The sequence below is a fragment of the Podarcis bocagei genome, assembly GCF_964188305.1.
Source record: "Podarcis bocagei genome assembly, chromosome: 11".
NCBI classification, from domain to species: domain Eukaryota; kingdom Metazoa; phylum Chordata; class Lepidosauria; order Squamata; family Lacertidae; genus Podarcis; species Podarcis bocagei.
The window spans coordinates 48,500,592-48,526,036 of record NC_138136.1 but is presented as its reverse complement, the minus strand read 5'-3'; the positions used below and the strand labels follow the sequence as shown (position 1 = coordinate 48,526,036).

The 25,445-nt window shown below is 44.0% G+C and overlaps 1 protein-coding gene across 4 annotated transcripts in view; it reads left to right on the top strand.

Moving 5' to 3' along the window:
• Positions 1-25,445, top strand: part of SPEF2 (sperm flagellar 2) — a 98,159-nt gene that overhangs the window by 52,364 nt on the left and 20,350 nt on the right. For 2 of the 4 annotated variants that reach the window (XM_081212604.1, XM_081212603.1), the window contains exons 25-34: positions 334-508; positions 2,270-2,513; positions 5,807-5,926; positions 8,786-8,924; positions 9,528-9,757; positions 13,888-15,035; positions 15,132-15,349; positions 15,440-15,648; positions 15,744-15,867; positions 15,967-16,405. In XM_081212604.1, coding sequence (XP_081068730.1) covers positions 334-508; positions 2,270-2,513; positions 5,807-5,926; positions 8,786-8,924; positions 9,528-9,757; positions 13,888-15,035; positions 15,132-15,349; positions 15,440-15,648; positions 15,744-15,867; positions 15,967-16,357 — 2,998 coding nt within the window. In that variant the 3' untranslated portion in view covers positions 16,358-16,405. Of the gene's footprint in view, positions 1-333; positions 509-2,269; positions 2,514-5,806; positions 5,927-8,785; positions 8,925-9,527; positions 9,758-13,887; positions 15,036-15,131; positions 15,350-15,439; positions 15,649-15,743; positions 15,868-15,966; positions 16,406-19,917; positions 20,025-21,583; positions 21,767-25,445 lie in introns of those variants that run through there. The other 2 variants (XM_081212606.1, XM_081212605.1) reach the window with 1 other exon arrangement.

The window sequence follows — 25,445 nt, the reverse complement described above, 5'->3', positions numbered from 1 at the left end:
GCTTTAAAAAAAGAAGAAAGGGATAGATAATTTGGCAGGGACTTCACCCATCTATGTGCCTTGGTTTGTACTAAATGTCCTACATGCAGTGGGAGAATGTTGAAACTTGAGGTTTGTCCCATGCACCATTTCTATGCAGAACGTAAGACCTGCATGGGAACCAGCTTGTATTTTTTTATATGAGACCTTTATAATGAACAGAAATATTCTCTTGGAGAGCAATTATACAAGTTTAAGTTTTGAGAAATGCAGAAGTAAATCTGTTGCCTCTCTCTCTCTCTCTCTCTCTCTCTCTCTCTCTCTCTTTCTCTTTCTCCCTCTTTCTGTTTTAAGAATTCCTCTGAGTGTTCACAGAGCTGCTTCTCCAGAACCAAAGGACAAGATGAAAGCAATTCCAGTCAAGATCAAGGATGATGTGTTTTCTGAAAGCATAATCTTTAATTTTGCCCCAGAAGAAAAACAGATTACTGAGATGTGGCACAATATTGTAGCCACAATATCCAACATGGTAAGAAAAGCCACAAGTATTAAAAGAGTTCAAACAGAGATCTGGATACAGCCGTTAAGAATGTAAAAAGAGCTTGCTGGATCAGGCCTGTAGGAAACCTGCACTCAGGAAATTCTGCAATTTCCAACATTGGGCATCCTGCATCCAACCATAGAGGCAATTTGGAAGCATCCTGATAAATGTTTTGCTGACTCCAGTGCAAGATTACTGCAGTGTTCTCTCTTTAAGGATTCCCCTGAAGACAGAAACTCTGATTTGTGCAAATTTTCACAGTTTTAATTGGGCATTCTTACCTATTATATAAATGTGCTAGCACTATTCAGAGAATCCCTTCAATATCTCAAAAAAGCATCTCTATAGAGAATTTGGTGATAAAAAAAATTCTTTGAAATTTGATCAGTTACTTACATGATGAAACAGTGTGAAAGTCAAATTCATCACGGAACAGCTGTAGTTATCCCCCCCCCCAAATCATACATAAATGATTTTTTACTTGGCTGCAGAGAGCCCATGAGTGGAATGCTGCTGAGAGGATACTCTCACTGGCAGAAGGGGAAGGGGAGGCAATTTTCATTGATTCCCCTTGAAGCCCCATGCGCCTCTTTGAAAATATGCAGAAGGTTGGTGAGCCTTTCAAAGCAGCGCAAGTATAAACAGCAAAAACCGGTCTTCTCTCCCCACTCTCACCATCAGCAGGAGCCCCCACTGGATTGAAGACACTTCCATTCATGGAAGAGCAAGTCTGTATCCATGCCCTGTACTGTATAGTTTCTCTGTCTCTTATTTAGGTAAGGGATAGCTAGTGTGGTGTTCTCCAAATATTTATTGGACTCTGGCTCCCATCAGCCTCAGCCAACACCGCCAAAGGGCAGAGATTATGGGAGTTGGAGTCCACAAAGCCTGCAGATTATCCATAATCTAGATAATGTGCATTTGTGACGGATGGTCTGTCTTACTTATTTTATTTATTTATTAGGTTCATATCCCACCCTTCATCAAAATATCTCAGGGTGATTCACAAGACAAAAATACAAGATAAAACCACAAATGTGTCGTTAAAACAAAAACAACCAAACAATAGCCCCCTCTCCCACAAACATATTGAAAAGACTGTAGAATATTAATCAGCCAAAGGCCTGATTGAAGAGGAATGTTGTTGCCTAGCACTTAAACATATATAATGAAGGCACCAGATGAACCTCCCTGAGGAGAGCATTACACAATGGGGAGCCACTGCAGAAAAGGCCCCATGCTCGTGTTGCCACCCTCCGAACCTCACATGGAGGAGGCACATGTAGAAGGACCTCAGATTATGAACACAGAGTTTGAGTTGGTTTATATGGGGAAAGGCAGTTCTTATATAAGCCCTATGGGTCTCATCCAAAGAGTCCCTTACATGAGCAGAAGGGTCTTCTCTTATTTCAAGGGAGTGTCTCCAGTATCTGCCCATTCATTCTGTGGTTGAAGGCCCCATGCTACAGCGTGTGCCTTTCCAGAATGTTGTAAGAGCAGAAGAAGAGTAAGGGAGCAGTTATATTAGATTCCCACCAGCCACCTGGAGCAACTTGGGGACTGGAAGGAGAAAGTTCAGAAGCCACCGCATGATCTCTGGATCCCAACCTATAGAGAAGTAATAGTTTATAAGGTTAAGTGGTTTGTTTCATAACGACATGCTGGTTATTGACAATCATGAAACAACGATCGTTTTGTTCAAAATGCTCTTGCTGCTTTTTTACTTAAGTGTGACCCTTTAAAATTAAGGTTACGGCTGAAATACAAGCAAAAGAGGCGGAGGAAGAAAAAGAACGGCTTCAGCAAGAAATGAAAGAAAAAGAGCGCCAAAAATCTTCCCAAGCAGAAAAGAAGGGGAAAGAAGGGAAAGGGAAAAAAGGGAAAGGAGGAAAGGAAGCCAAAGGTGGAAAGGATGCCAAAGGAGGGAAAGGAGGGAAAGATGCCAAAGGAAAGGAAGGCAAAGATGCCAAAGGCAAAAAAGGAAAAAAGAAAGGTAAATGAGATGCAAGGTAAAAGAGAGGGAGGGTTCTGGATTAATACAATTGTGTTTGATTTTTTTAAAAAAACAACAACAACAAAACTTTGCCTGCCCAGCAAAACAGAAGAAGGGAGTTAAGGTATAACCCTTACTGGAGCCTGTACACACATTGGTCCTCCTTTTCAGGAGTTAGTTCAGGGACAGGGAACCTGTGGTTGCTCACATGTTGCTGGACTACAACTCCCACAATCCCAGGGGTGTAGGAAAGGGGGTGTGGGTGGTGTGGGCCGCCCTGGGTGTCATCTTTAAGGAGGGTGAAAAAAATGGCACACCACGGGGGGTGGCACTCACCGTGGGGCCTGGACTGCAGTGTGCCCAAGCCACGTGACTCTCCTGGGAATGATGCGGTGGCTTGGGGTCCCGTGCTGCCCGAAATGGCAGCGTGGGGCTTGCGTCTGCCAAGCGGCCACCGCAGCGCCCCATGCACAGATCACCACAGTGCCCCTGTGCACGGATCACCCCACCCCCGTGGGTGGATCACCCTATGGGTGGATCATCCTCGTGGGTGAATCGCCCCACCCCCGCTGCTCTGGGTGCCAGAGCAGTTAGCTACACCCCTGCACAATCCCCAACCATTTGCCATGCTGACGGGGACAGATGGGAGTTGGAGTCCAGCAACTAAAGCAGTCAGGTTCTGGTCTAGAAAGGACATATAAAATTAAGGTAATCTACAAGCTCTTACTATGCTTCACTACTGTATTGGAATACAGTATGCATAGGAGATGTACAGTGGTGCCTCGCAAGATGAAATTAATTCGTTCCGCGAGTTTTTTCGTCTAGTGAATTTTTCGTCTTGCAAAGCACGGTGTCGGAAAAGTTTTGGAAAAGCTTCGAAAATCACCAAAAACCTCAAAAAAGGCTACCACACCGCATTCTATGAGTTGCTCCTCGAAGTCAAGTCGCAACTGTATTAACGGTGTTTAGAAAAAGGAAACAAACTTGCAAGACGTTTTCGTCTTGCGAAGCAAGCCCATAGGGAAATTCGTCTTGCGAAGCAGCTCAAAAACCGCAAAACCCTTTCCTCTAGCGAGTTTTTCGTCTTGCGAGGCATTCGTCTTGTGGGGCACCACTGTATTGCTTAATGCATGGTTTTATTATGGCTGTCAATTTTCCCTGTGTATTTATGATTGGTTGCAAGCTCACTGTGGCTGAAAAACAGCATACAAATGTAATAAACAGTAACTTCTGGAGGGTCGCAGGTTCCCCACTCCTAAATTAGACTGTACCCAAAGATCTTTCCTGGTCTCTTGTCAGAGAGATGTCTTACAGTTCAAAAAGCAAAGCCAAAAAGGCAGCATTTGACACTTGATGTTATAAATGAACGTTGTTTGGTATTTTGGCATTTTGTATCTTGTCAGATTATGGGACGTGGGTGGTGCTGTGGGTTAAACCACAGAGCCTAGGACTTGCCGATCAGAAGGTCGGCGGTTCGAATCCCCGTGACGGGGTGAGCTCCCGTTGCTCGGTCCCTGCTCCTGCCAACCTAGCAGTTTGAAAGCACGTCAAAGTGCAAGTAGATAAATAGGTACTCCTCCGGCGGGAAGGTAAACAGTGTTTCCGTGCGCTGCTCTGGTTCACCAGAAGCGGCTTAGTTATGCTGGCCACATGACCCGGAAGCTGTACGCCGGCTCCCTCGGCCAGTAAAGCGAGATGAGCGCCGCAACCCCAGAGTCGGCCACGACTGGACCTAATGGTCAGGGGTCCCTTTACCTTTACCTTATCTTGTCATGTTACACTGTTGTGGTATACAGAGTCAAACCATTTGTCCATCTAGCTCTTTACGATGTCAGACAGGGCCTATCTGGAGATGCCAGGGTTTGACTCTGGAACCTTTGGCATGGAAACCATTGAGCTGTGCTGCTTCCCAAATGGGCATCCATGCCATCTGACCGAAGCATCAGCAGTAAGGGCAGCAGAAACACCTGGGGAATCAGGGAGAGAGGTTTGTCAAGGACCATTTCAAGGAAGAAGGGAAGCCCAGGACCATGGTGGTTGGACATCAGCCCAGGGGAGGAAGGTCTGCATTGATGAAAAGGTCATAAGCCCAGCACTCCATTTCAGAGATGGGTGTTATTCCCCTTATGACCAGTGCTGCACATCTAGAGAGGCAGCAGCGCCACCGCAAGGGAGCTGATGTCCCCCCTCCCAAGTGGTGCCAACAACCACTGATCCTGAGAGTTCTGAGGCCTGGGATCCGTTGATTCCATCTGGCCAGAATAGCCAGGCCAGCAGGTAGACTGGAAGAGGACTCTGAAAAGCATCTGAAATCCCACAGTAGCTCCCTTTTGCAGCCTTAGCCCTTCTGAAGAGACACAGCCGCTGGATATTAGACCAGGTTTGCTTGATGCCGACAACACCTGATGTTCTGAAGAGAGGCAGCTTCAAAAATAAGGCAACATCACATTCCTTGATATCTGATTTGTTGGGTTGTTTTCAATCAAGTTTTAGTCAGGGCAAACCTATTGGAATTAATAGACCTCAGTCATGTTCACTAATTTCAGTGTGTCTACTCTGAGTAAAACGTACTTGAATGCCACTCATATGTTGTTATGGCATACTTTGAGAACTGTCATGGTTGAATAGTGGTTATACTATTGTAAAATGAAGAAATAAGGTTCATTCTTGGAATATCAAAATTGCTAGGGCGACCTTGAGCCATTTACCATATTTCCTCCTAACCTACCTTACCAGGGGACAACCAGATATCTGGTCTGCACTCAGGAAGGTCCTACATGTGAGTAGTTCATGCATTAAGTTTAGGAAGATCTGAGTGTGCTGGTTGCATGATGTAACTGTCCTGAAATGCTTTCCAAGCATTGTTTGTTTATTAAATTAATAGCTTGAGTTTTGTCCAAAGAGCTCAAGAAGGCATGTATCGTTACCTCTCACCCTTCCCTTTATCCTCACCATCACCACGTGAGGATGGGAGCCTGATAAAGACCCTGGGCCACCCAGGAAGCCTTATGGTTGGATGGGGATTTGAACCCAGGTCTCCCCAGTCCCAGTCTGATGCTGTGATTGCTATGCCACACTACATAATGATCAAGTGAAGCTGTCTCTTGTTGCCTCTAATTTCAGATCCTGTTTCTGAAATGTTGACAAGTTCAGTTTTACCTACATTTTGAGTTGCATTCATTTTGTGAAATGCCCAGTTAGGCTAACAGTAGTGTAAAGCATTATGCATACAGAAATTTGCAGATTCTTTTTTCTTTCTTTTTTTTTGTAAAAATACGTGCTTCTCCTTGCAGCCTCTCATTCTCCACCAGAGCCAACGCCAACACCAATTCCTTTATCCCCGGAGGAACTAAAGAAACTAGAACTAAGGCTTAAAATGAAGCAGGAATATTTTGCTGCGCTGGAGCATGAAGGTATGCATTAAATTTCAATCAGGTAAATTCAGAAACAGCCCCACATTTGAAATTAAGCTGGAATTAAGCTTAAGCTGGAAAATAGTGGGAAAGAAAGACCATGGATTGCTTTAAATATTCAAAATGCTACAGCAGCATTTGCTTGAACGTGTTGTGGGCATTATGCTTAACCATTTTTAACACCATCCATTATTTACTGCCATAACCCTGGATAAGATTTGAAACCTAGTGAAACCATGTTGCAGGTTGCTAAACTAGGCCTTCCCCCAGGAAGGTGTATATAATATGACATCGGAGAAACTTGCTTGTTATCGCCTTGTTACTGGAGAAACGGGGGGGGGGGCAGGGAAAACCACCATAACCATGGTTTGCTTGCTGCAGCTGAAATATTTAAGCATCGATAATGAAATCCATGGTTTGCAAAACCATTTCAACCCATGGTTTCACTTCACACTTGCAACGTTTAGGTATTACGATATAATGCTAACTAATTAACTAACAACGGTTAAGGGAAACTAATTTTGGCAGTAGCTTCAAGGCAGACAACTAGTAGAAGTGAATGGCCACAAATACATTTATACAATTATTAAGACAATTTTAACCCACCATTCACTGGGTGACCTCATGGTGGAATTATTTAAAGCAGCAGCAAGCCAACAAAATGAGAAGTAAAGTATATTGAATAATAATAAAAATTATTCCAACATAAAGCCACAACAGTAAAGCAATGAAACTAGCATCCGGTGCAAGCCCAGGCAAACACATTTTAATCTGGCGCCAGAATGTCAGCTGTGTTGGTGCCTATCAAACTTATGGGGCAAGGCCATTGTACAATTGTGGAGCAATTTAGGTGACTTTAAAAGCAGATTAGTGGGGGACCTGCTGGCCATGAAGTAAACAGCAGAAACTGAGAGCTCCCAGATAAAATATTTTAAAAGACAGATTCCTCACTTACTATTTATTTATTATTATTACTTTGTTTAAAATAATATAATAAAATAATAATGCAGATTAGACAAATTCCTGGATGTTAAGGCTTTCCATGGCTGCTTGTTACTATTGATGGATATATACTATCTACATGATCCAAAGCATTGTGCCCTAGAACAGTGTTTCCCAACCTTTTTTGGGCAAAGGCACACTTGTTTCATGAAAAAAATCTCAAGGCACACCACCATTAGAAAATGTTTAAAAAATTAACTCTGTGCCTATATTGACTATATATAAAGTAACTCTCTTTAATAGGAATCAAATAAACACAAAGAAAGTATTTTATAATTACTTTATTATGAAATAGTAAGTAAACAGAAATATGAAAAATTATAAAATACTTTATTCAGTGCGCAACCTGGGCCTGTTTGGCTGAACACAAAGCTGATATTCTGGCTGGAATCGAAGAAAGACACACACGTAGCTCTTCGTCAACAGCTCTCAGTCTCTCTCTGTATTTAGTTTTTATAGCAAATGAAGGAAGAGTAAGCAGGCTGGGGTGGGTTAAGTAAGGGCTGAAAGTGCCTAGATGAAGTGGGGGAAGCTAGAGAGGAGGTACATTCTGACGTTTGAGGATAGACTAGGTTCTTTATGTGAATGATAGATGAGTTATTTGACAGATCGAACTGAGAGCAAGGTGTGGCTTGTGTAGCTGGGGTGGACATGAATGTTTGGGGTGCAAACCCCAGGCCGGCCAGGTCCGAGGGGGGGCAGGGAGAGACGGGCCTGCCTGCCTCTGCCTGCGCTGTGGTGTGTTTTGCCCCGACTGACGGATGGACCGACCTGCCAGCTGTCTCCGCAGTAGCAGACTGGAGCTCCGTCATTCTCCCCGCCGGTGCCTGGGGAGGGGAGTGTGGGGCGGCCGCTGTGGAAGTGACGGCGTGCTCCTCCTCCTCCACCTCCACTTGCCGGGCTAGAGCCAGCCGGCTAGCGCTCGCCCCTCCTTGCTCGAGCCGACCCCGCCGCCGGGGGCCTTCCCGTCCTCTCAGCGGCGCCGCCTCACGTCCCTCGTCCGGGGGTTGGGAGGGGGCTGGGGGGAGGAAGGGGGCGAGGGGGAGCAGCCGCCGCCGCTCCTGAGGAGATTTTGAGGCGGTGTCGGGCGACGCGTGGCGGAAGAGGAGGGGTCCCGCCAGCCCCGCGTTTCTCTCTCTCTCTCTCCCTCACGGAAACCTTCCCCTCAGCTTCTGCCGCTTTTTCTCTTCTTTCCCTCTTCCTTTTTTTTTTTTAAAAAAATGAAAAATCTTTCCTTTCTCTCTTTTCCAGCCCCCCCTCCCCTCTTCACGGAATTTCACTGCACTCGGGCGCCGCGGCGCGCAGGCGCACTGCTTGCTCCTCTTTCCGCACAGGCGCCTTCTCTCGCTCTTTCGCCTCCTTTTCTTTCTCTCTCGATGGTCCGCCTACAAAGGAGCGAGGGAGGCGCCCGCCATGTTTGGATTTGCATCCAGCAGGAGATGCCGCCGCCGCCCCGCCTCTCACCGCCCGACTCGCCCGCCTCCCTCCCACAGCACACCAGGCAACGTCTCGCGGCACACTAGTGTGCCGCGGAACACCGGTTGGGAAACACTGCCCTAGAATACTGGGGAACAACTGTGGGAGACGGCTATGGTGTCCATGTCTTGCTTAGGGCTCACTATAGGCATCTGGTTGGCTGCAGTGGAAATAGGCTCCTGGAAAAGATTAGCTTTCGGTCTCAACCAGCAAGTCTCTTCTGTTCTTCACAGGGCTCTTACTTAGAGCAGCCCAGCTTTTGTAGACCCATCGGATCAGACTGCCAGTTTCCCAAATAATGCCTAACCCTATCGCTTGATTGCCAGACCTGTAAAACAGTGTTTGTATTCTTACTTGTTCTTAAATGATTCCTTAAAACAGCGGAGGCTGCAAAATCTCGTCTTGAGCTGTTGAAAGCCAAAGCACTCACCTTCACTGAAGATCTGAAAACAAAAGCAGAAGTAACATACAGGAATATGGAAAAATGGCTTAGGGAGAGGTTCTTGGCTGAAATGGCAAGGTAATGGTTAATTCTGATGAAAGCATTGGAATAATGGAATCATTGAACTGTAGATTTGGAAGGGACCCCGAGGTAATGCGGGAGGTTTTAGGAGGAAAGAGGAATTTCGCTCACGCCTCTACAGGAGCAGGTGAGGTGGTGTTCAGGTTAGAGTTGCACAGAGACACACTCAAGGCCAATCTGGGTATTTTATTATATTCAAAATATTCTCCTTCATTTGTCTACCTGGAAGAAACCCTGCCTGATCTTGATGTATATACTCATTTAGTGTATTTTTAAATATGTTTGCAAACAACCTGTACTCATTATTTAACAGAGAAATAGGCCTATAGTTTTTAATTTGCAGCAAATCTGCATCTTGTTTTGGGATTACTGTAATATAGGCCTCTTTCCATGTTTCTGGGATTTCACCTATAATCAACTCAAGGCCAATCTGGTGCCCTTGCCTGGCATCTGCCACCACCTCACTGCTCCCCCTTCTCTCAGTAAGCAACATTTCTGCGGAGATGCTATTGCTGTGGCTCTGTGTCACACCAGACAAGCTGCTCCTGGTTAAGCTTTTTAACCCCTCTGCTACTGTTTCTTAAATGTGTATCCTTACAGTGTCGACAAATTAACTGAGGTTGCCCGCCACCACATCGAAACCTCTACCAAGATCCAGTATGAATTAGTTCTGGAAGGGGTAGAGTTTTACATTAACGGTGATGTCAAAGTCTTTCCAGATCCTCTTCCTCCACCTCGCCCTCCATCGGTAGAAATGCCTACAAATGGTACTTTAACTATTTCGCAGCTTAGCACGCTTCATAAGCAGTTTCTGCAGGTGGCACCTAAAGGTAAGAAATCACCTCCTACATATGGTTGTTTTCAAAAAGTTATTTATTTATTGTTTATTTCCCCAAAGTATTTGTATCCTGTTCTCATAGGCGCCGACTCCATGGGGCCTGAGGGGGCTCGAGACCCCTCAAAAAAATTTTGGGGGGGGCTCAGCCCCCCCAATAATCTCGGACGCCCTTCCAGCAGAGCGCCGCCGCCGTCCCCCGCCTCCTCCCCACCTGCTCCTTCGCCAGCCAGCCAGCCAGCCGCGCGCCCTAATCGGAGAGCCCCGGCCGTCCCCCGCGAGATTAGGGAATCCCCGGGGGCGGGGGCTCCTGCCTCGCTGCTTCGCAGCACCACCGCCACTGCCAAGGCACTGCTGGGAATCCCGCGAGAACAGGGGAATCCCGACTGGCCACACCTCCCAGCCAGCCAATCGGCTGGCTGGGGGGCGTGGCTTGCCCTATTTAGGGCCGGAGCCACTTTATTTGCATATTCATGAGCTTATTTATTATTCATGAGCTTTCCCGGGCCCCCCCAATATTTTTTATAAGTCCGCGTCCCTGCCTGTTCTACACACACACACACACACACACACACACACACACACCAAGGCTTACACACAGAGTGGCTTAACAGCTATCAATAACAAGATGATCTCTGCCATTAAATACTGACTTGAGATTTAAAGCTACTAACAGTTTTATATCCCTGCTAGCAGTAATTATGGAACTTCTTTCAATGGTGTGTTCCAGTATATGGAAATGCTTCTTTTCCATTATATCTAAGTGCAGCGTCAAAACACTCATGAGCCATGTGGGTTACCTCACACATTAACAGTCCTATCCTATACATCAGGCTTCCTCAAACTTGCCCTCCAGATGTTTTGAGACTACAATTCCCATCATCCCTGACCACTGGTCCTGGTAGCTAGGGATCATGGGAGTTGTAGGCCAAAAATATCTGGAGGGCCGAGTTTGAGGAAGCCTGCTGTACATCATGGGTCACCGATGTGGGGCTTTCCCTGGTGCCTACAATGTCCCATCCTCTGCTTATCCTCCTTCTTAAATTACTCTGGAAAGATGCCTTTCTTAGCCAATATAATACTTTTTGCAGTCTATTTGTGGCACTGGGAGCGATTGGAGCAGCAGTATTACAGCTGAGGAGGGGAGAGTTGTGGCCTGCATGTTGCACCCACATCAGTTTATCCACTTTGCTAATGTGCCCACAGGACCAAGAAGTTTGGCAATCCCTGCTGTACATGTTTACTTGGGAGTAAGCCCTACTTTGCTTCTTTAGCGCTTGCTCCCAGGAAAGGTTGAGTAGGATTCCGAGCTACATTTAGAACATTAAATACTTTTCAAAAAGATTGTTAATTGAGCATTCTTCCTCATTTGCTTTGCACAGTGTCTGCAGGGAGGTCAGGCGACATCAGCCTGGAAGCAGGCTGTAAAAGGTGCTTTTTCTGAACACGTAGCTATGCTCTTATATATTGACACTGACCTGGTAACAATTTACCATCAGCATTAGCATCAAAACATCTATCCCTGCCTTCTTCCCAAAGGAGATTGTGGTCTATTAAATGGTTTCCTAACTCGGTGCCCTCCAGATGTTTTGGACCACGATTTCTATCATCCCTGATAGAAATATGACTGGAGCTGACAGGATGGCATCAGGTTGGGGAAGGCTGGTCTGTAGCAAGCTATCTGGTGTAAAGGTAAAGGGACCCCTGACCATTAGGTCCAGTTGTGACCAACTCTGGGGTTGTGGTGCTCATCTTGCTTTATTGGCCGAGGGAGCCAGCATACAGCTTCCGGGTCATGTGGCCAGCATGACTAAGCCGCTTCTGGCGAACCAGAGCAGTGCATGGAAATGCTATTTACTTTCCTGCCGGAGTGGTACCTATTTATCTACTTGCACTTTGACATGCTTCCGAACTGCTAGGTTGACAAGAGCAGGGACTGATAATAATAATATTATAATAATTTATTATTTATACCCCGCCCATCTAGCTGAGTTTCCCCAGCCACTCTGGGCGGCTCCCAATCAAGTGTTAAAAACAGTACAGCATTAAATATTAAAAACTTCCCTGAACAGCCTTCAGATGTCTTTTAAAGATAGGATAGCTGCTTATTTCCTTCACAATTGAAGGGAGGGTGCCACTACTGAGGGTGCCACAGGGTGGGTGCCACTACTGAGAAGGCCCTCTGTCTGGTTCCCTGTAACCTCACTTCTCGCAATGAGGGAACCACCAGAAGGCCCTTGGTGCTGGATCTCAGTGTCCAGGCTGAACGACACTGAGCAACGGGAGCTCACCCCGTCGCAGGGATTCGAACCACCGACCTTCTGATTGGCAAGTCCTAGGCTCTGTGGTTTAACCCACAGCGCCACCTGCATTATCTGGAGTAGCCAGATGCAAAAGCAGGCAGGTGTCCTGCACCTTTTGATAGTTGTTAGGGAGGGGGGATTTCTGTAGCTATAGTTCACCATGCAAAATGCACCTGCTGAAAATTCCCTCTTCCATTCAACTATTAAAAAGTCCAGGAGCCTTGTCCTTGTTTGTATCTGGCCCAGCCTAAAGCTATCAGGGGGTAGATATTTAGTATCGGTCAAAGATATCCTTGCCACTCCCCACACCAAGCCCTGTTGATATAATCTCAGCTCTAGAATTATTTGCATAGAGGTCCCTCTCCTTGCTTGCCTCCAACTTGATACAGGGTGTAATACACTGCTGTACCATCTGAACTAGGAATAAGAGATCTTCTGACATTTTTATATGTAAAAAACACTATATGCCTTTGCAGACCCCTTCAAAATTACTGCATGAACAAGCAGAAAGGATTTTTAGAGCTTTGCTCTACAAATTTGTAGTATCATATAGGAAGTCAGTAGAAAAAAGGGAAACGGTAGAAGGAAACTTACATGCTGTATACCAAATAGTATTTTGACTCAGAATCAACCAATATCTGTGGCTTCAGAGTACTTTTAGCCACAAAAGGAAGATTAGATCATACAGAGAAGCTTAGCTAGCAACATGGAAAGCACCCAGATTTGCTTAAGAGGCCAACGGCCTTGTTACTGATTCTTCCTATAGGAAAGAAAATGGCATTAAGTGGAACATTGACTATCTTAATAAAGTTTTTTTTCTCAGGACTTTTCCATTGCCTAGGAAAGATAACCCTTCTGGCCTCTTACAGAGCACAGTTGCAGCAATCAATACTCTTGGTTTTTTGCTTTGCTGTTGGTTTTCAGTTTGATACTGAACACCCTTTTAATAAGAATTGGATGGACTTGTTTGCAGTGGAGTTGATTAACTCCTCCTGCCCCCAGGATTGATTTAGATTGGAATCGGTACTTATGGGCAAAAGTGGAGAGTGCTTGGGAAGTTGTCTTTTTCTGAGAGTTTGAAATGGTGGAGACATTATGGTTGGACAAACCAATGGAGTGGCTAAGGTATTAAAGGAAATCCAGCCATGTCTTCAAAGGTGCATTGTCTTAAAAAGGCAGCACTGAAGAGCACCAGCCACTCTCCTGCAGTCTTCAAGCACCATTAGCTGATGACTGCATCTGCTTCAGAAATGGTGGAGGGAGAGCTCTCTCTCCCCTGCACCAACCTCCACCTACAGCAGCAGAATGGGGGGATTTTGGGGGGGCTCGTGTCCTTCTCAGCCTCACCTCTTTCCTTCCTTTCTTCTTCCCTACCATCCCTGACACCTGGAATGTTGGGGGAGGTAGTTCCTGTGAGCAACTAACGTTGTCTAGCAATCTGTGAAAATTGCACTCCCCAGTGTTCAAGGCAGGGGGTAGGGAGGAGGTGGAACAGAGATAGGAGGAGGGAAAGGGAGAGTTCCTGGCTGTGTTGCTTTTGCTGCTGGATCAGCAGTCATATAGGTAGAAGGGAATTCTGCAGTTGAGGTTAAAACCTGAGCCGGAGAAGAATTTGGAGGTTTTAGTGCTTGCCTCATTTTTAAGGTGAACCTAATGAGTTGTTGAGGTTCATATTCATAGGTTTGGTAATGTGTCTGTCTGTGACTTACTTCCAAGTATGTGATCTTAGCCACTTAGGCTACTTATTCGTGCCTATCTTTAGTTGTGTGCCACCACAATAATAATGCATCCTAATACTGAGTTATATTTAAAATATTTATAGCCATAGCAGCACTGAAACAATTTAAAAGCAAGAATATAACTCCAGGCATCCAAAAACAACCAGGAAAGAATCACCAGTTTCAACAAATATGGCTGTCAAAGTACCCTTGGCTAAAACATGACAGTGAGAGGGGCACCATGTACTGTGCTTTGTGTCGGAAACACAACGTGGATTTAGGGGAGAAAACACACAATTTTTGTTCTGGGACTGATGACTTTGTACTTGAATTAGTCAACGACCACCACAACAGTGAAGCTCATGCATGGGCTACCTGTATGGAAGCAGCCAGTGGCTCTGTCCCAGACACAGCTACCACTGAGCAGATGTTAAAGAGCATGAGCAAAACAACCTTAGGAAGAATAGAAAACCTTTTCAGAACATGCCACGCCATTGCCAAAACTGGACGCCCCATCACAGACCTGGACTGGATGTGTAAGCTGGATGATATGAAAGGGGTGGATATTGGTTCCATATTTAGAAATGACAAGGCAGCAAGGATCTTTATTCATTTCATTGCTGAAGTGGAACGAAGAGCCTTGAAAGAGAAATTAGAAAAATGCAAGTTCTTCTCACTCATTAGTGATGGCGTTACAGACAGCACAATAAGAGAAGCTGCCCTGGTGTACGTACGTTTTGCACTCCAAGGGAAGATCCACTGCCAGATTGTTGGCGTTCAGTCAGTGGACAAACGTGATGCAGCTGCTGTGAAGAATGCCATTGTGCAAACATTACAGACCAGTTTGCAGCTCAATTTGCCAAGCCAAGACTGGGCGAGGAAACTTGTTGGCTTTGGAAGTGGTGGTGGAGATATTATGGTTGGACAAAGCAATGGGGTAGCTAAACTGTTAAAGGAAATCCAGCCATGTGTTCAGAGTGTGCATTGCCTCGTGCATCACCTTGAAATAGCTTACAAGGCAGCACTGAAGAGCACCCAACTATACACCATTCTGACAGAGCTCTTGCAAAACATGTACTACTATTATAACTCTCCACTGAACAAGGACAACCTCAAGCTAGTCTATGAAGATCTCAACCTGAGAACTTCCATTCCTTCTCGAATTGGTGGCTCCCGATGGCTTCTTCGCCTACAGACAGCTCTTCAGATCCTTCTGAAAGGATACCCAGCATTTGTCCTACACATGAGTAAGGTAAAGGCTCTTTAAAACCAAGCATGATTTGAAGAAATAATAAGTGAAAACCTGTGTTTGGTCATTGCTCTACTGACTTGTTTTTCTTGCATCCAGGTAGAAGAAGAACCATGTTCCTCAAATCACCAGAAAGCCAAAGACCTCTTAAAGCTTCTTCTGAAAACAGACATTGTCAAGTTTTCTCACTTTTTGCTTGATGTCATTAACGTCCTCAACATCCTCTCCCGCGTCGCCCAGGATCAGAACTCTTCCATCGCAGATGTGTTCGCAACAAGCCAGTCAACACTGGAAACACTCCAAATGTATCGAGCAAGGTTGTATATGCTTAACCAAAACTGTATATTAACTGGATGTATCCAAATCAAAGGCACACAGTACATTCGTTAAATGTAATATTTTTTCAGATCAGGGCCAAGGGAGCGTCTGGTGGAAGCCATCACACATTTCCATGGTCACCAGCTTGTAGGAGATAGTGACATATCAGCCATCCGGATAGAATTAATAAACAATCTTTTGAAGCAGCTGCGTGATTGCTTCTGTGATGCTAGCGAAGATGTTTTGAGAGCAAGCGCTATTGGAAGTTTTAAGCTGTGGCCAGACAAAATTGAGCCAGGTACAGAAAACCAGACTACATCCAAAGGGATTGTTTCTTTCCGAAATGCATGGGTGGTTTGTTTGCTTTTAAAATTAATGTTCAACCTCTTGCAGAATTTGGTGAAGTGGAAGTGTCGGTCTTGACGAAGTATTATGAGCCGGTCCTGGAATGTGCCAATGTGAAGGTTTATGAAGTGGAGACCGAATGGAACATGTTAAAAGCAGAGCTGTATAATAGGTATAATAAATAACAAGCAAGATGACATGAAATTCAAATGAATTTTCTGAATATGTCAGTGGGAGAAACACATTTAGTAACAGTTGTTATCCTTTCTAGATATCAGAGCATCCGGAGATTGACATGGGAAGCAGTGAACACAGATTATTCTCATAAATATCCAAACATCTTGACGCTGGTAGATCTTGTCTTGACGCTACCTGCCAGTTCTGACGAGGCAGCACGAGGCTTCTGTCAGATGAAACTTACAATGATGAGGCTACGTTCAAAGCTGGTGTTTGAAAGCATGACCGATCGCATGGTCATTCTGATGAATTCTCCAGATATCAAGAAGTTTGACCCCCAAAAGGCTATCCAGTTGTGGAATATTTCCTCACAAAGGAACAGGAGACTACAGGCTGAGCAGGGCGTGGTCAACCCTGAGACAACAGATTGTTCATCTGACTCTGAATGGGAAAGGGAAAGGGAAAGCTCATTTGGAAGCTATTAGATGTGAAACACTCTCTTCAGCTGTCTCCTCAAATATTTTTAATAATGTGCGTTGACTTTTCCTTTTCCTTTTTTTGTAATTATTTACTGGACAATTTCTATTTATTTATTTATTCAACCACAATTTATATACTGCTTGATTATAATGGAACATCTAAGAGCACATATAATGTGTCATGAAACTAACACATACACTGAGATGGGAAGGGAGAGAAATAAGAAATATGTCTTTTGGAAAAGCTGTATATATTTCTTATCAAACTGCTAGGTATTGTCAGAATATGCTTATCAGGTATTTCTTTTGAAATAGGTGGTATTGGGTTGGCATATGAAATTATCAAGTATCATTTTTGTCTATATGTGTGTGTGTGTGTGTGTGTGTGTGGTTCATTTTTATAATCTGAAGTGTACGCTCTTGACTCCTTGATGGAACTTCATAGTCTTCCTTCTTTCTGTTAAGCTGCAATTAAATTGATTTTAATTTATCACTGTCTTTCTAAGCGCTTGGAATTTTCCAATATATTTATAGCAAGTGTTTAGGAACATTATGATTCTGGCTAGATCCTGAACAATGAAAACAATAATTTGAAATAACTGTTTATTATCCTGTATTGTATTACAGAAATTATTTTATCCCTGTTACGGTTATTATTATGAATAAGCAATTATTTCTACTGTTTTTACTGACATCTGATTTCCTGTTCATTTTCATTCTTCTGGAGATTTGACATGTAAAAATAATTGCCTGTGGGAGGGAAATAAGGGTTGATTCCCTCAATAATTTGGACTTCCAAAATTGTTCCGAAGAGTCACAGTATTCATTCATGCATTTCTTCATTCTTAATTGCTGCAACTGTTCTACTTAGTGTTTAACTGGATTAAAAACAAGCAATGGAAGAGAACACTTTTTATCAAATGCCTAACTACGAAGGATGCCAAGACACTTAATTTTTCTTATCTGCAAAATAACAAGAGAAAAGAAGAGATGAGACTTTCAGTGCCAGCAGAAACGTGCAGAATGAAATATCTTTGTAGTAAAAATAAGTTGAGGTTATTGCTTCCTTTACACATCAAGGATATCACCTGCGGATAAGACATCTTAAATGTTCCTGGTTCTAGAAGGTATCGCAGCATCATCTCTTGTACCTTGATGCTTTCAGATTCAATAGCTGCAACCATAGATGTAGAACGCCACTACTTTTGAATGCATGCGTAGCTTGATTAACTGGTTGACCAATGTAGAGCTTGCTAAAAGTAGTCATGGCCCAAGAGGTCATTGTGCATTATCTAGCAGCAGTAAAGGAACAAACCCATTTCCCTTTTCCCTCCATAGTCACTACTTGGCAGATGTAGCTAAGAAGACAGAGAAGAATCCATGGGGCACAAATTGCATGGGTCCCCCCATACCTCTGTTTCTCAACCTGTTTCACATAGTGAATGTCCATACAAATACTGGTTTCCACTTAGATGTACTGTAGTCAAATGACTGTAGAAAAATACATTCTTAAAATTTATAATTTTAAAAACGCATACTTTTAACACATTGTAAAATGTATAACAGGGACGCGGGTGGCGCTGTGGGTACAACCTCAGCGCCTAGGACTTGCTGATCGTATGGTCGGCGGTTTGAATCCCCGCGGCGGGGTGAGCTCCTGTCGTTCGGTCCCAGCTCCTGCCCACCTAGCAGTTCGAAAGCACTCTTAAGTGCAAGTAGATAAATAGGCACCGCTTTATAGCGGGAAGGTAAACAGCGTTTCCGTGCGCTGCGCTGGTGCTGGCTCGCCAGAGCAGCTTTGTCACGCTGGCCACGTGACCCGGAAGTGTCTCCGGACAGCGCTGGCCCCCGGCCTCTTAAGCGAGATGGGCGCACAACCCTAGAGTCGGACACGACTGGCCCGTATGGGCAGGGGTACCTTTACCTTTTTTTAATGTATAACATTTTTGTGGATGACAGTAATAGTACCCAACTCATTATCATTTTTCTCTCTCACGAAATCAAAGCTTTGTCATTTAGGAATCAACCAACATTTCAGATAGTCACATAATCAAATGCACCATTGTGCACATAGATCAAGTGGGGTGGGTACAAGCAGCATTTGGCATGTACTGAAACTTAGAACCACCCTTTCCCTCCCTACTGTGGACTGGAGGAAATTACCTCCCCTGAAGGTGCTTTTTGCTTTGGGTGGAAATCCACTATTATAATTCTTAAGTTGTTATTCTATAAACTGCTTGGCTTAAGCTTCTATCCGTAGTTTCTAAAAGCTGTGCTGCATGGGAGCTTCTCTTTTAAAAAAATAAAAATAGAAATAAGGTTACATTATTTACTTGTAGCAGCTTTGATTCCTCTGCAAACATCTCATACTTCCTCTAAGGATCCACTGTACACATTGCTGGCTTTCAGCTTTAATTATATGAAATGACAACTTGCCTAATTTGGATCAGATCTCCCCCAACTTTATTTCATGTATATCTCACTTTTCCTACAAGGAAGTCAAGGCCTCCTTCCGCTTTAATCCACCCTGTGTGGTGGGTTAAGCTAAGACTGGCCCAATGTCACTCAAGTCAGCTTCATAGTTGAATAGGATTTGAACCCAGTTCTCCCTGGAGTTAGGCTGGCTCTCTAGCCACTACAACAAACCCCCTGGGCTCAATGCAAAACATAGGCTGCCGGCTGCAGTATCTAACTGGCAGGCTACATTCGACTTGCTGGGTCACAAGCGAAGACCATTTTGCTCAGAATTGTCTGCACTAACTGGCAGAACCTGGGACTTTCTGCATGCAAAGCAGATGATCTATCACAGAGCTGTGGGTCTTCCCCAAATGGTCACCCACAATGCAGAATAATGTGATTTTTATAAGGTGCACTTTCTGAGGTTCAAGTAGTGCATCAGATGCCTGTAAGAAAAAACACCCAGGCAAGCAGCTCAATCCTACACACGCCTGCTTGGAAGTCGAAGTCAATGGCAATGTATTCAGCATGGACTACTCTCCAAATTGCTGTGCACAGGATTTCCTTTAAGTGTAGCTGCATTTCATACAAGTTCCCATCGTTAGCTTCATACCTCTGCGATGGATCAGGCAAAACAAAAACAAAGAAAAAGCTGCTTGTTTGTGTTACAATGTCAGGAAAGACTCAAATTAATTTGCACAGTGCTATACATAGATTTTCCTATCTGATTTTAAGAGCCAATTATCCTGCAGTTCTAAAGAAAAAGAAATTAGAATCGTAGACACAGTGAATGTTTATTGACACACTGGGGCTTACTCCTGAGTAAACATCCGTAGGATTGTGCTTTCAGTTTCTTATTGTAGTGTTATTGAGTAAATTGTACAGCATGTATGGCTACACATAGAATTTTTGACCAAAAAAGCCATGATGCGGTGTGCAACTACATTTACAGTGTGCAGTTACAGTCTTTGTGTAATTAGGAGATAAAAACGAGAGGTAGATGTGATATGCCTCATCAGGAAAAGTCAGATTTTAAGATTATAACAGATTTTAAACTGTTCATATCAGTTCCAATGTGATACTTTTCTTTTCTTTTGTCATTTGTCTAGGTTTAATACCAAGCAAAACATTCATTGACATTGTTTATGACTTGATTACTTTGAATCTTGGCTCAAACTCGCTTCCTGATGCTTGGCTACACCTCTCCATTTATGATGTGAGTGCTCACTGTGTCCGCTATTCTACTTGTGATTTTTGACAGTCATTTGCTATGTTGACTAGATGTACAATTGAGATGCTTACAATTTTAAATGGATGCTTACATTGCTAGAATAGGATACGTGTCTTTATTATAGAATTTATAGCCTTTGGGGCTAATGGCCTTACGATTAAAAAAGAAAGAGGTAAAATACAGCAAAAGCATTTTTAAAAAGTAACTACATTAGCCATCCACAAAACAATAAAATGTAGTTAGCATAAAAAAATGATTATGGAAGCAAACCAGATTGCACTGCAACTTCTGTTTAAGAAGTAAGGCATACATCTCTTTTGTTTACGAAATTGATCAGGTACACAACAGTACTAGTGAATAAACCCAGCTTGTTATCTGCAAAGATATGTTCCTGGCTGCCATGTCAATTTGTTTGTATGCCAGGCAGCCACTGAAAATTTCTTCCTCCCAAAATCCAATGCTTGTAGGCGAAATTGTGGAGGCTTGTTGAAATCATAGAATTGGAAGGGACCCAATGGTCATACTAGTCCATTCCACTGCATAGCAGAAACCTCAGCTAAAATATACATAACAGATGGCCATTCAACCTCTGCTTAAAAACCCTCAAGGAAGGAGAGTCCATAACTTCTCGTGGGAGCCCGTTCTGCTGTCAAACAACTCTTGCCACCAGAAAGTTCCTCCTGATGTTTCATCGGAATCTCCTTTCCTGTAACTTGAATCTGTTGGTTTTGGTCTTACCTTCTGGAGCAGGAGAAAACAAGCTTGCCCCATCTTCTATTTTGACAGCCCTTATATATTTGAAGATGGCTATCGTATCTCCTCTCAGTCTTCTATTTTCTAAACATACCCAGCTCCCTCAACCATTCCTCATAAGGCTTGGTTTCCAGACCCTTGATCATCTTGGTCAACCTCCCCTGCACACATTGCAGCTTGTAAATATCCTCCTTTGGAATTCATTTTGTCAGTTTTGGCCCAATTCTCCAATCTTCTAAGGGTCATCTTGAATCCTGATTCTGTCTTCTGCAGCATTAGCTACCCCTCCCAGTTTGGTGTCACCTGCAAATTTGATCATCCCCTCAATTCCTTCATCCGTCATTTATAAAGACGTTGAACAACAAGGAGCCCAGAACAGAACCCTGTGTCACCCCTCATCACTTTTTCCAGGATGACAAGGAACCTTTAGTGAGCACTCTTTGAGTTCAGTCAGTCAACCAGCTACAAATACATGTCTGCATTCAAATGGAGGCAAGGCTACCTTGCTTTCTGCTGGAGCACTGTCTCGTGTCACAAAGCAGAAGTCCTGTGTTGAGACAAGGCGTTAAAATGTCTCTTTTGAAAAAAGTTCCCTGCAATTGATGTCATGGACTATATTTCTGCCCAGTTTCAGCTTTCTGTCTGTTTGGGGAGCAGTCAGTGATTTTGAAGCCAAAGGATTCTTCTGTCTGTATAAGATACACGGTGCATAAAATGGCCCTGCCCTTAGTTACCCATTCCACTTACTTTTACTGTGTTAAGTAAACTTGTGTATTTTTTGGATGTTACAGTTGCAGGGCCTGGCAGCAGCGTTAACAGTGGACTCAGACACTGTGGACTGGCGTATATTCTTGCAAGCAGCTTCCCAGCCTTGGCCTCTGCCCTCAGTGACGGAGCTTCTTGAAACGCTGCAGAGATTCCAGGATGTGGATGTGGATGGATCGGGCTTTGTCACAGAGGAAGAATATGATCAGGTCTCAGTTTCTTCTTCTCTCCAGTTTTATTTTTGTGGCTGTGAGTCCCAATGAAACCAGTGGGACAAGCAGCCAGCCAGTCTTCACACCCTGTGGGCCACAAGCCCTGAACTGGGATGGAGGGAAAATTCAATTCCGTTCACATGTAAAGCCCAGTTTACCAAATTTGCAGAATATGGAAGCCAAATCAATGGCTTCCTTCCAAACTCCCTCTTATCTGAATTTTGCAGTGCCATGCCCCAAGCACACAGTGTTCACAGACATGCATACACCAGGGGGAAATGTGCAAAAATATCAAGGTATTGGAGAAAATAGCATAGCAAAATGAATTCTGTTAGGAGACATAGTTTGCAAACATTAGTCAAAGCTGCATACAGAAATATGGTTTTTTAGAAGAAATTTGTACTAAAATGCTAATGAAGTTTTGTGAGGATTTTTTTAAAAAAACAAATTGCTTCAGAAATGTGCAAAACTAAACTTAAGATAATAAAAATGAGAAGTGGAGAGAACCAAAACTGGCAGCTCCTTCTGCCCCTAGTCATTCATGCACCAATGTGGGTTTTAATTTCATTTTAGCCAACACAGGCCCATCCACCCAACATCCTAACTGTAAGGCCAGTGTACCGACTTCAGCAAGCCGCTCTGAACACAGTGAGACTTCTTTCCAAGTAGACATGCATAGGACTGTGTTATAAAAGTGGCTTGTGGTTCAGAAATGACGTAGGCTGGGCATGTGTGCGTGAAACGAATCAGAAGTGCATGTCAGTTTCAAAACATTTCATAAATTAAATTACTTCAAATTAAACATTTCATACCAACTTATTTTAGGTCAGTTTCATGTGGTGCTCCCTTGCCTTTCCTTCAGAAGTGCATGATGTGGCTGGGGTAGAGTTATGTAGAGTACCTATCATCCTAGCACTGTAGTAATTTATAACAAATAGGTTGGTTTTGCATTCTGAGGAGTGAGGAACATTATTGCATTCCCTGTAAGATGTATCATAGTCATCCCAAAAGGCTAATTCCTGCATCTTCTCCCAATATCTTTTGATCCATGGGAGGGAACAGCTTAGCGGATGTGAGGAAAAGTGGGTCTGGAGAGACAGATGAGAGGCTAAGTCCTGTCTCCTGCTCCCCCACCTTTCTGCACTCAGCTTCCTAGGTGCCAACCCTGGGCAGCTAATGGCTCATGCCTGTGTTTGCTGCTCTCTGCTGCCATTATTCAATGGCAGTACAAAGGCAACTTTTCACTAGAAAAAGGAAAAGCAAACCCCCATCATGTGGCAACACATGTCACCAGAAAAAGGAAAAGAAACAGTCACCACTAGGGATGGAAAAACCACAAAGAGATGCTGCTCTCAATATTTCGCCCACCTACGCAGAGTTGTGGTATTTTGCTCAGCAGCAAAGAGACTAAAAACATACCAACAGCTCCAGAGTCAACACAGGAAGCTAGGTAGAACATCCTTTGGTTCAGTGTCTGGTATCAGTTCTCTGATCTTTGGGCTGGTAAATCTGAGTGAAACAAGAAAAATGTGTAAGTGATGTTGTTTTTGAGCAAAAATGTTTTTAAAAAATCTAAATCCACCCATAAAATTTGGTTACTTCCCAGCTGAAATCCCACAGAAATCCATGAGGCTAAAATATGAACTGGGTTTTCTAGCTTACTGGGGCTGGGAATGGAGTTGTGGTGCTTCTGGTCCCAGATGATATTGACAAGAAAAAGAATCTGTTTTTATATACTAAAGATGTGGACTTGGGTTTTGCCTCCCATGTTAAGTATCGTCTATAGACTTGCAAAGAACCCTTCTGACATAAGTAGCTTTCAAGTCAACTGCTTTCGTTTTCACCATAGAACAGATTGATGCTGGAGACAAACAGTAGCTTTTCAGAGACTTGAAAGTGTTATACCAAGCAGACACATCTTTTCCTGTGGTGTAAACATTCATTTCTTGGGTCAGAGAAGTCTGAAACACTGAAAAACTTCTAAATGAACATGATACAGGAATGAGTGTGCACACACCATTCGCAAAAATGCCTCCATGATACCCCCTTCAGCTCCATTGCTGCAGCCAGTGACGAATCACAGTTTCTGAGCCTGGGACAAGCTTGTAACAGGTCCCCATGTCTGCTTTGAAAAATAGGGTTGGTTTGTACCTTTCAGCTTCTTTAGGTCCCTTTGATTAAGCCTGTTGCTCAATGCATACCTGATTTGTGTTTATAGCCATAGCTGACAGTACAGCATGTATGGATATAGCTTTTCCACAACTACTCTGTAGTCCAGGCAACACAAGGCAAAAGTAGGGTGTGAAGGGAAGAGTGGGAGAAGAAACTACAGAATATGGGTATAAATTTGTTGAGAGGCATGTTGGGGTAACACAGGGGGAAATGCTAAAGAAAAAGCTTTCTCCACTTAGAGCAAGGAAAGGGAACCTGAAACACACACTCCAGATGTTGCTGGACTAGCACTCCCATCATCCCTGCCTGCAGGCCATGTCGGCTGGGGTTGATGGGAGATGGATTCCAGCTGCTCTACACACTGTTCCTTGCCCTGGGATCTAGAGCTAGTCCTTCTATGTGCTCTGGAAACCAGATGCCTAGCTCATTTACTCACATAAGTTTTACAGGCTCCAGAGCGCATCAACAGCATCGGCTTCCATTTCCATGGAGGTTTCAAAATCCCTGATGAATGATGGCTGCCCTGCCTTCCTGGTGCCACATTTTGGTGGCCACATTCTGCACACTACTCATGGTGGAAGGAAAGCACTCCGGGACACAGTTCTTCAGTGAGCATGTCACGTAGACCGCCATGCCGCTCTCCTGCCTCTTGAACTGTGCATTGCAGGGCCAAACTAGAAGAGAATGCAATTCACACAATTAGCAGTTGCGTGAAGGGCTTTTTGAAAGCAAATTGCAACAGCAGAAGCCCTGATCCAAATTGGAACTTTGGTGTGGGGGGCAAGGAGTGCCCTAAGCCTTCACCTCCTGTTGTGGTCTTGATCTGTATTGAACCTCCTATGCTTGCTGCTTGCATTTAGGATGGAGCTATAATTCACTCCAATGGGAACTTTCCCTTCAATCCTAATAGCAGGGCAAGAGGGGAGCGAGAGAGACCTTAACTGGGAACACAGCAAAGGATTACAGTTTCCCACAGTCCAACACAAGGATTCAGGATTTAAAAGCCATTCATGCAACTGCAAATTGTGTGAATGGTGTCTTGTCAAAGTTTGTTCCCCAGAGTTTCCTCTACAAGTGCTTTCTTTTGTGCTTTTCTCTCATACACCGCCCCCCCAATAACACAGGGGGACCTGGTCTCTTCTTACTATGGTGTGAGCCCCTCCTTCCTGTTGCCAGTCAGCTAGTACAGTTAGCTCTTCTTGCCTCATGCCTAGGAAATGCCAGCAAAACTAAGAAACTTGCAAGACATCTTTGCAGTCATACATACATACATGCATGTGCACAACCACTACATTCTAAAACTTGTAGTTTGAGAGACAGCAAGAGCACTTTGTGTACATGCTCCATTGGCTCACTGTTCAGAATGTTGCCTGTTCTGCTCTAACATTCTTCAGAACTTCACCAGCAATCATGACGAGATTTAGATGGCTGATAATATAGCGTGCCTAAATGTTCTTCAATACAGCCGCTAAGGCTTAGTTTTCCTCTTATGGTAACCGGCTTG